Source organism: Suillus fuscotomentosus (genome assembly GCF_016647785.1).
Source record: "Suillus fuscotomentosus strain FC203 chromosome Unknown F5891scaffold_57, whole genome shotgun sequence".
In the NCBI taxonomy this organism is placed as follows: domain Eukaryota; kingdom Fungi; phylum Basidiomycota; class Agaricomycetes; order Boletales; family Suillaceae; genus Suillus; species Suillus fuscotomentosus.
The window spans coordinates 1-10921 of NW_024539569.1; the positions used below are offsets into that span (position 1 = coordinate 1).

At 45.8% G+C, this 10921-nt stretch overlaps 4 protein-coding genes across 4 annotated transcripts; 2 read left to right on the plus strand and 2 right to left on the minus strand.

Annotated features, from left to right (window-relative positions):
* Positions 1–2002: 2002 nt before the first annotated feature.
* On the plus strand, positions 2003–2611 carry F5891DRAFT_1193221 (uncharacterized protein; the record flags this gene model as incomplete). The annotated part of the gene is made up of 3 exons (XM_041367701.1): positions 2003–2252; positions 2433–2549; positions 2598–2611. The coding sequence occupies 3 exons, from the start codon at positions 2003–2005 to the stop codon at positions 2609–2611; spliced, it is 381 nt and encodes a 126-aa protein (XP_041221786.1).
* Positions 2612–3952: 1341 nt separating this feature from the next.
* F5891DRAFT_603910 (uncharacterized protein) lies at positions 3953–4930 on the plus strand. The gene is made up of 2 exons (XM_041372435.1): positions 3953–4287; positions 4336–4930. The coding sequence occupies exons 1-2, from the start codon at positions 4063–4065 to the stop codon at positions 4690–4692; spliced, it is 582 nt and encodes a 193-aa protein (XP_041221787.1). The 5' UTR covers positions 3953–4062; the 3' UTR covers positions 4693–4930.
* Positions 4931–6150: 1220 nt separating this feature from the next.
* On the minus strand, positions 6151–7546 carry F5891DRAFT_983575 (uncharacterized protein; the record flags this gene model as incomplete). Its single annotated transcript, XM_041377338.1, has 7 exons — positions 6151–6256; positions 6329–6392; positions 6491–6637; positions 6684–6755; positions 6890–6948; positions 7072–7118; positions 7361–7546. The coding sequence occupies 7 exons, from the start codon at positions 7544–7546 to the stop codon at positions 6151–6153; spliced, it is 681 nt and encodes a 226-aa protein (XP_041221788.1).
* A 795-nt stretch (positions 7547–8341) lies between these two features.
* Positions 8342–10166, minus strand: F5891DRAFT_1247608 (uncharacterized protein; the record flags this gene model as incomplete). The annotated part of the gene is made up of 2 exons (XM_041369840.1): positions 8342–10107; positions 10142–10166. 2 exons carry the CDS (start codon positions 10164–10166, stop codon positions 8342–8344), a joined length of 1791 nt encoding a protein of 596 aa, XP_041221789.1.
* Positions 10167–10921: the final 755 nt, after the last annotated feature.

The window sequence follows — 10921 nt, forward strand, 5'->3', positions numbered from 1 at the left end:
TCCTTGCTGGCATCTTGCTCGGTTCAAGTGGACAAAGGGTAAGGAAGTTCTTTGGTTCTGTTAGTTTGCCTATCTAACCCACGACTAAGGTGCTGCTATCAGTGCTGCTAAACTCTTCGCCTGCAGCTCGGTTTTTCAAGCGGGTAGGTCCACCACCACCTCTATTTCGCTTGGGCATGACCGAAGTCCATGCACAGGGCTGGACCGGTTTTCCAACGCGTTCTATTAGGGAGAGACAGACTCCTAGACTCGGGCGCGAAGTACAGGACTATTTCTACTGTTCTCCGCTATGATCATGCCCTCGATGGTGTTGAAATGTGCGTCTCTCCTACGCAAACCTTCATTGAGCTCACTCGACAGTCTTTGCTACGCTCCAGCTCAATACCAAACACTTCACTGTCCTGCTCAACGAGTGCTGTGCCAGGTCCCTTGTCATACAGAAGGAGAGGATTCGCTTACTGGTTTGGACTACGATGACAAGGGGATCGACGTCACCTTCGACCTAGTAAACGTCGCTCGTACTCTCCTGAAATTGTCGTATCTTATGACCTGTTTTGTTTACAGACCAGAACAGTGACAATACCACTTTTGATACCCGCAATCTGGGTAGCTACTTCTACTTAGAGTGATGATTGGCACGTATCTTTCATGTTTGAATCCCTTTCTCGTTCGCTTACCCGCGTCTGTAGCGCACTTCATAATTTTTGCCACACTCTCCCAGTGTTCCGTCACTCCTGTCTGCAGTCAGTCTCTTGAATCCGACTGATACCTCATTTGCAACGCTTGCCATCCATTTCATGCAGTGCGGTCATTATTCTTGCTTCCGTCCAGTAGATAGTTTGACTCATGCACTATACGCCCACCACAACCTCTGCAATCGTAGCGTTTATGATCCGAGCCTCGGTCAATACCAGAGCTTGAATGTGACATATTTGATGGATACTCTGTAGATTTGTTTGTAACTTTACTATGTGAATGACTGTTCTGCTTTTATTTGCTAAGGCATTCAAGTTGCGCTAGACAAGTCACTGGCAAAACTATGAGGCACGACTAAACATCCATCGCAAAGTCCAGCTTAGACAGCAGGTAACCACACTGCTTGTGTTTGGCAATATATTATCTTGGACATATAAGTCACTGGCAAAACTATGAAGCACGACCAATTGATATCAGTATTCCGTTGATTTTGTAACTTATGATTATTGATTTGTTGTCAATGTAAGCATCCATCACAAATTCCAGCTTAGACAGTAGGTAACCATACCGCTTGAAGCACGACCAATTGATATCAGTATTCCGTTGATTTTGTAACTCATGATTACTGATTCGTTGTCAATGTAAGCATCCATCACAAAGTCCAGCTTAGACAGTAGGTACCCATACTGCTTGAAGCACGACCAATTGATATCAGTATTCCGTTGATTTTGTAACTCATGATTACTGATTCGTTGTCAGTGTAAGCATCCATCACAAAGTCCAACTTAGACAGTAGGTAACCATACTGCTTGAAGCACGACCAATTGATATCAGTATTCCGTTGATTTTGCAACTCATGATTACTGATTCGTTGTCAATGTAAACATCCATCACAAAGTTCAGCTTAGACAGTAGGTAACCATACTGCTCGTGTTTGGCAATACATTATCTTAGACATATCACAACTATGACTGACAATCATTTGGTATCATCATTACATGTATTTTGTAGTGCATGATTGCTGCTTGGTTGGCATTGCCAACGGCCATCATGAAGTTCATTTGAGGCAAAGGATGACCACTATTCTGGAGAGCAGCTGGACTTCCTGCAACAGTTTATCTATCATATGTCACAATTGCGAGAGATGTATATCTTCGTCAGGATTATTTTTCTCTTGCAAATTCTTATCCTTCGATGCCATCATGCTGTGATTATTTTTTGCTTTATCTTTAGGTATAACTCAGTAAACATGTGATCTGAATTTGCCATTTATATCTATAAAAACCTTCTTCTCGCCGGTTTCCTGATGCCCGCCACTCCGACCACCGAAGAACTCTCAAAACTGCACACGCAAGAACTCAAGACTCTGCACGCCCAGGTGACTGCCATGCATAAAGCATCCCTCAAAGCAGCAGCCAATGCTGAAATTATGGTTGCCAAAGCGGAGGCTGCTGCTGTTGCTGCTTCCAAAAAGTCAATGCCAGTTGTGACTGCGGCTTCCACCAAGCTAGCAGTTGAATGCTTGCTCTTGCTCTTGTGCTATTTTCTTTTTTTTGGTGTATTATGTAGCAAGGGACGAATGGATGAAATAGATTCATGTCTTTGAGCAAGCAACAAATGTGGCGCTTCACCTCTTCCGCGATGATAGTTCATTCGGTACTTCGTCGCAATAACCAATCTTTCTCTCCTCAGACTCCAACTCTCATCAAACTGACCCATTCTCACCTCTGAAACAGTAAACATGGATGACCCTCAGGCTTTACTCGAAATCTGCCTAGATTGTGCAGGAAATCTCTACGACGGAATCCGTCAGGACTTGATCGCCGCTACTAGTGATACCTGTTTTGTCCAGCGTAAGTCCGTCGAACCGGTCGAGGGCCTGCACTCATGAATGAATTCAGTTGACAAGGACTGAACGATACTTGGTTGCAATGAAAGGGTCGGTCAACTGCAACAGACCCAAGCTCAAAGGCAGTTCAGCATTGGCTTCAACACGCAACTGATTCACGGTGTGAACTTGTCACCGCGCACCGCGGCGCGAGCACATCACACATATAACACCAGGTCGGCAGCATGAACCATCCACCTAATCACGCAAACTAAGTGATTGATAAGTAACGTAGAATACTCGCAATGCAACACAAGAGTCATCAGCGCATTATGGGCAGCGAAAGGCACCAACACGACCACGCAGGTACAGCGAATACTTTCTGTCTCACCGCAACGCCGCTGGTCTGAACTTCCTACCTAACGGTATCGGGACAGCCGCTGCGTAGCGTATACCGCTTAACAAACCAGCTCCCTCTGCACCCTCCATCATTGCGTCCAATATAGCACATGTCTTGACCCCGTGCGGCCCAACGGACGTCCTTTGCACAACGCTTTGACTCGTTGGTCGTCTTAGACTCCGGCCCAGTGTCGCTCATCATGGTGAGAAGATCGCTTTGAATTCAGAAGGCACAATTATCTAAAAAGGTGGATGTGGTGGATGTGTCATTGTCGAGAGACATATCAGAAAAATGGAGATAGAAGTCAAAAAGAAGGTTTGAAGGTCGCTGACATGAATGTTCAATCACTTGCGCTTACGTAACTCAAAAGTATATTCAACTAGCCGACAAATGAAAGGACCGCAGATTTCCACACGGAGTACCGCCGTTACTGACGTCACCGACAGTAAGCTTGTTATGCAAATTTCGTCCTTACTAGCTCACTCAAAATTTCATGGCGTCTAGAACTGGTGCTCCTCGAAAGGAGTCTTCTCAGCCTCGTCTTCACGTCTTATACATGTAGTACCTCACAAACTTGAAGTAGTGTGGGAAGTATTTTGATGGACTGTCAGAAAGTCATACACTGATCAATGGTAAATGCTGCGCACTTGACGATGACTTGCCGGTCTAACTACCGCCTAACTGGCTCGGGAATTCAGGAACCCATTCGTGTAAGCTATGCTCTCCATAATCTCTGCAGTTGATGGGAACAAGTTGAAAGGTGAGACCAGATATGCACGGAAGAATAACATGCCCGACGAAATTCCACGGAAGGGTCCACCCGGTGCACATTCTTCCGTCATTTGACAAGTGGTTTCCGAGCTCCCCGTTCGAGCGGAATACTGCATTGACGATTATTGCACAACATGGGTAAGCCATCAAATGCTATACTGGCTGCTCACCGCGGAGCGCTCATAGAAGTCGAGGGAAGCAAAACACGTTATGGGATGTTTGAGGTGTTTGGTGGGCTGCGTACCCTGAAAAACATTCTGGATCACAACTCATGCCGTCATATATAATCAGAGGTAACCCTCATACACAGCTTGCTGCTCCTGTCAGATTACCGTCACTATCTAGACCCCCACTCTAGGTTTCTACCATGTCCTCATTACACGATGCAGCACAGTCTGTTAGCGGCCTCCTAGTTGCTTCATCACATTCAGTCACGGCCCTTGTTTATTCCCCTCCGTATGATGTGCGCGGGAGGCAGCAACAATTCATCGAAACCGCGCAGCAGAGGAAGGACCGGGTCGAGTTTTCAAAAAAGAAAGAGTGGGCGCGTCACGTTGCTGAGTGGATTCGAGCGATTGGTGCACGACAGAATGTGATTGGTTATCATCATTGCAAATTATGTCACTAACGCGATTTTCAGATGACCTTTGGTTGTTCTGGTAGGCTTGCAGCATCATCACCGATGCCAGAGAATGGCGATATCACCCGCTTGACTGCTTCTGCATCGTCCCTCTCTCTATCATCGAGCGAGGAAGAGGAAGAACCATACATCATTTATAGTTCATCTCCGTCATCCTCCATGTCGTCCTTATCCAGTGACTTGTCTATTTCCTCAGTCTCCACCTCGCACCTGTCAAACATTATCCACCCACTGTCAAGCTCCATACCCCATCCCCCCAAGCGCATCCACTGCCATCGTAGGAGTAGCGCGAGTCTCATGATTCCACATCGCCGATCTTCATTGTCCAGTATTCACGAAGTTCCGGAAGAAGACTGATTCGCATCTGAATAGTTGGACTTATCGGGAGGAAGTGTTCAAGCTGAGATCAAACTGGTGCCATGTATCCCTTCTCAGGTGTTTCGTGATATTACGACGATCCTGTTACTCTCTGCTCCTTTCAGGTTGTTCTTTAACGATATTGTAGAATGCTCGACCAATCATACTTAATCTCTGGTTAATTTCAAACTTAATGAAAACATCTGATTATATAGATTGTGCAATAGTACATTTTCACGATGCTAATTTATTCAAGGCGCGAATTCGGGGCGAAGGACCAAAACCAATCCTGAAATGCTCTCCGAATCTTGACCAGTGCTGGTGATTGACAGGTGGAACCCTAACGCAAAACATTCTGCGAATGATCATCATCGTGGAGGTGTACATATTATGTAGGCCGTAAGTCCATCGCTATCCATGCCTTCCTTGCAACGGACCTATTCAAGTGCCAGGCTTGTGAGGGTCATTCCTTACATGAAGAGTCAATAATTGCAGTTTGCAGTATCCGAAAGCGATACTGAACAATACGATAACATAGCTCAAATATAGCCACTTAAAGTGCGATAGACACGAACGGATAGGGGGCAGCATCAACCACTACCGTTGCCCAGACGTATCAGGTTGTTTTTGGAATTTTCAATTTTAGTGTGAGATACTTTTACGCTGTTTTACCGTCATGTGACGTCCGGATTCGGCCAGATTTCTGGAACCCTTCTGCTTTTGGGGGCGGGCAAGTCTTTGTGTGCCGCTTTGCATTCTTTCTCATTGCCGGCCAATGCAATCTACGTTTCGAGTTCCTTTCGACGAACGATTTGCCAAACAAATCAAATTATCTTGTCGAGTCCCGCCAGCTGCATGTGAATCCATGACAAACAAACAAATCTATGAGGAGGACAGTGCTAGTGCTAAGAGACAGAACTTTGAAGCTAGTTTGTGTGCATGTGTGTGTGTGGGGGTGGTGAAATGTCTGTGAGTCTTAAATGGTTGTGCTACGGATCAGTGTGTGTGTGTGTGTGTGTGTGGATGGATGAGGCTTCCTCTATCAACTCAGGAAGACTGAATGCAGGTTGTGATTGTTAGTGCTGCCGTGGTCTGGTTCGGTCTGGTTCACAGAGGGTCGAGCAAGAACCAAGAACTGGACCTAGGTTTGGTTCTACCAGACTTGATGAACCTCGAACTGGACCTTGGTGAATGGTTCAGAATGGTCAGGTCCAGTCATTTTCAGGTTCGAACATGAACTGAACCAAATTTATTTACAATGAGCAAAAAAAAACATAGGTAGGACTTGTTGTGGTGCCACGGTCAATGGTCTCAATATCAAGAAGTAGGAGGGCATGAAAGATGGGGCGTGGCATGAGAGAACAGGTGGGAGAGAGTTAGCACAAGAGAACAGGCACAAGAGGACAGATATGAGAGAGCAAGCATGAGAAAATGGGCACAAGATACTTGAAGATGAAGTCACTCACCTAACACCTCAAACTCAGTGGTTTTGGTTGCCTTTGTCTTTGTTGGCGCATTGATTTTAGGGGTGGAGGCAGTGATTTCGTGGGAGTGGGATGATGGGCTTGCAGGAGGAGTTGCACAATGAGATGTGTGGTCTGATTCGTCTGTTTGAACAGTGCATATCATGACTTACCTTGTCAATGGGCCTCTGCATTTGATAGAAACAAGTAAATCTTGAAGCTTGAGAATCCCTGAGGCTGAAGTGGATCATCAAAGGAAGTGTCAAAGCACGCTTCAACAATGTGGCAAGCTTCTTTTGGTTCGCAGTTCGGAACAGTTCGGGACCGGTCCGAACCAAAGTTGAACTGTTCGCCCAATGCCAGAACCAAGAACCATATTATGGTCCAGTTCTGGCTGACACCTGGACCATGGACCAAACCACAGGAGAACCAGACCAAAAAGTCCGGTTCGAACCATGGTTCAGGACTGGACCACAGCAGCACTAGTTATTGTCAGTGTGAGGCAGATGCTACAGGAAAGATGCATACTAGTAGTGTGGACAGAGGATAACTTGACAAGCACCACAAATTTGGTGAGAAGTGAATACAGCACTATAGAGCCTGTACACATGTAGGCAGACACTCATATGTTGATCATTAACTAAAATCCAAAGTTGTTTAGAATTTGTTACAGTGTCACAGGCCTGTCACAACCATACACACATCAATTTCACCTGGCCCAAGAGCTGACACACTTAAACACCTATCTCTACTTGTAGGTTTCTTAGATGGGGTCACACGGCTGAGATGAGAGCTAGAACAAATATGTAATCTCAGTATCTGGGAGGAAGACTCCAGGTGCTATAAGTACCTAGAACAAATATGTACTAAGTCTTTGTTAGTAGCTGGTATGTTATATGAAGGTAATAGCACTTACATCTCAGTATCCGGGAGGAAGACTGAGATGCCTAATTCTATGAGAGACTGTTTTTATGTGCGGGTAGAGCAGGAATGAATGCAAATTAATCTGAGACCTTTTGACATGATGTTCGGCCAATGATGAGCAAATGTCTGAGAAACGATGTGCTTGCACCTAATCTGATGTGTCTGACGTGCCTCTCAACACTACTCTCGTGCTGTCTGTCTCACTTTATGATCATCCTTTGGAGCTGAAAAACATGCTGTCGAAGGCCTGTTTGCAGTACAGTACAGCAGGAAAGACTTACAACAGTCTTTATCTTGGTTTCACCCGCTAGGATTTGTTGAATGGCTTGTTGTTGTCCAAATCGTCCAAGTTGAAGAAGACCAAGAGAGCTGATGGCGAGGCATGAGATGTCAAATAGAGAGTGCAAGCACAAGGGGAGAAAGGGCAGGCACAAGGGAGAGCTGACATCAGGCCTGAAGCTGCACATGTATCAAGTTTCATTCTAATATGTATAAAGTCTAGCACCTGTGCAGACGAGCATCTCAGTTCTGTTTCCAGAGACTGAGACGTGAGTACCTATACCATACCTTATCGTAAACATATGCTGACACAACGTAGTCTTACCTATCAGGTACACGTTTCATTAATAAAGAGTTCTGTTTCCAGAGACTGAGACTCTTACCTATCAGACTCCTTGTGACCCTCTCGCTTGTTATAAATGCCTTTATGGCATGTATAATATCTGTCCTCGAAGTTCTTGTCTTCACTATTATTGACCTGCATCCTTGGAACGACAGATGACTTAATAGTAGATCTAAACTAATGTTTGGTTAGAAAGAATGCAAAGTGGCATGCAAAGACTTGCCCGCCCAAAAGCAGAAGGGTTCCAGAAATCCGGCCGAATCCGGACGTCACGTGACGGTAAAACAGCGTAAAAGTATCTCACACTAAAATTGAAAATTCCAAAAACAACCTGATACGTCTGGGCAACGGTAAACCACGCTATTTAAATGTTCTCGCCCAGTGCATGCGGAGCCATAGCGTTTTCAAGGGTGATATATAAGAATTTGCAGCTAGCACGGACAAATACATACTAATCTACAGTCCAAAAGCAATCTTAAACACAGTATATTGTCGAAAAGCCGACCGGAGGTGTCCTTGTAAAAATGAAAAGACCAAGACTCGGAAAAGGAGAAGAGAGACGCGCCATAGAAACGAGGATGTTGATAAAAGCAGAGGAAAAATATAAGTGAAGCCAGACATTGCTTGTACCAGCTCAGGCTTAAGGTCTACCACCCAGAGCCACCCAATCACAAAGGTGCATGTAAGAAGAGATGAAAGTCGGCATACGAAGCACCGTCTCACGTCGCAGCTCGCTACTGCTGCATTCTTCACTGGCCAAGACAAACCTCCCTTGTCCGCCCTCTGATCCAGTAAAAAGACAGACTGTGGGCGGCCTATGCGCACGGAAATAGTAAATCGTGCTTGAGACAGTGTCAACGAGGGTGAACATGTGACCTTCAATAGGGTCGAATGGTGGGGCTGTGAGGGCTGCTTCGTACTGTGAAATGTGGCCTTCGCGGAACTTGGAATCACTTTCTGTCCATTTCGCCAAAAGTGAACCGGAAGGAGAGTAAAGGGTGCGACAAGAACTCCAAATCTGACGCCCATACAGGTGGTCGGAGGCTTCCTGCGCAGAAATGACTCCTTTGACTCCGATCAGCCATGGACGAGCAAGGACGATGCGTCCAGAGTGTGCGTAACTTGTGAGGACGGGTGCACATATTAGCAGAATAAGTGCGAAGGCAAGCGTGACGTAGCCGGCTATACGTAGAACATCGTATTTATCATCGCTAAACCATTGATTTCCGATGATAATCATGTAGCAACTCGCTACAATGAAGAACAAGGCCAGATATGGCACTGCAAGTAAAAGATGAAGTCGGATAGAGCGCCTCGTAGCATATGCTACGGATGGGAAATTCTTCCACCTAATCGTTGCTGCCCGGCAGCCATCCAACACAAGAGAACCATTGGATGTAATGCCAATGACCTGTACAGTGGGCTCGATGTCCCAAAGCTTGGCACCATATTCGTCTTCGTTGGTGTACCATTGATTCACACCTCTTCGATCTGTGGGAAACATTGAGATCATGCGATCAGCAATGTGGTCGTTGTCATTTGCCATAAACAAACGCGCAAGCGCTTGTAGCTCTGTCTCCTCAGGATCCGGGAGAATGTGATGCTCGAAAAATCCCATGAGCGCATAGACCTTTTCTGCGTGATATCTCCCCTGAGAATCTCTGCGCTGACTCGTAATCTGAGAGGAAAAGCTTTCTCGACGCCATATTGCTTCTTTGAGTTGGAGATTGCGTGCCAACCTCTCGACCGGATCCTTCCCAAGGGCATAAGAGTTGATAATCTGGGATTCTTTATCGTGGTGGCGGTAAGCTAAGGAAGCGATTTGGATGAGATTAATGGGGGTGACTGTTTCATTTCCAGCCATGTATCGCAGCTCGCGACTAAGGAGAGCTTCCGGCAGAGTCCAAACGCGGTTGCCCCAAGAAAGCCAAGCGCTCTTGTTGGTGAGTATGATGAGTGTGAAGGATGCGAGTCGGTAGACGTCTGACATGCGATACAGGTCTTGGGCCTTTCCTATGGGACCCTCAAGCAAGCACTCGAGATCTAGCCAGTACGCATCGAATCCTTGATCTAAGGTAGCATGCCGTACCCGCTCTATGAGTGCCTCTGTACCTCCGGAATTTATCACATCGGGGTAGCAGTAGGTGACAGCGACATATGGTTTGTGCCTCACTACTGCCTCATCATTGACTCTTGTCCAACCTTGTGTGTCTTCATCAAATACAACAAGGATGCGGGGATAGAGGGCATGGGTGACACGTCGGACATGTCCATCATCTTCACCTGCTCGTGCTCGTAGAGAGTATTCCCTTGGTGAGCGTGCAGCCCATAGTTGCAGGGTGTCTGGATGGAAGAAATAGTGTAATGATATAAAGAGGCCAGATGAATAACCAGAAAAATGTTTTGCTGGATGGGCTGAGCATTATCCTAGTCAGCCAACTAGCAAGCTTAGTGGATGATGGCATGTTTGATTGAATTTCGCGCTCGTGGCAATCACTTTTCAGGCTGGGATTCACGGACTGCACAATGAGGTGCCTGCATTTTCCGCTAGATGAGCTAGTATATCGCAATGTTGCTCCATGGTGATAAAAAGGCTTGAGCTGACTGCTGTAGCACTGGGGTTGATGAGTAGTTCTCGATACATGACTCATGTTTGATTCAATGGCTGGATAACAACAAAGTCAGTTAAGGAATACTAAACGATACAGCAACAGAGCTTACCGCGGGCAGAAGCAAAAGGAACAATGCATTAGCTCTCTGCACGGTCATCATTTAAAGCTTCCAGAGGTGCCATAAGGCGATTCACTGCAATGTGTGAGTAAGTATTGTTCCTATACAAAACCGGATGACCGTGCTCTCGTACTTTCGAGGCTTCTACAAGTGTTTCTGATCAGAATGTTCCTATAGTAGTGAAGTGCTTACTCTGTGCAAGTCGTCGTCTGTTGCCATTTATTGTATTGTCACCAGCGCTTGACCATATTAGGTACGCTGATTCCGAAATTTCTGATACAAGTCTTCTCAGAAGTCTCGACAGTCCTTTCGGTTTGTCTTCTCTATTGTTTTGTTCATCAGGATCGTACTTTTGAGATTTATGCTTCCGCATCCTTGATACTATGCAAAAATTCGCAGCCAAACTTTATATAGGTTTTTTGTTATCTTCGATGTGTCAGAAATTTTTACTGGCATGGCAATGCTTACTAGGATTCGGCGTTGCCGAATT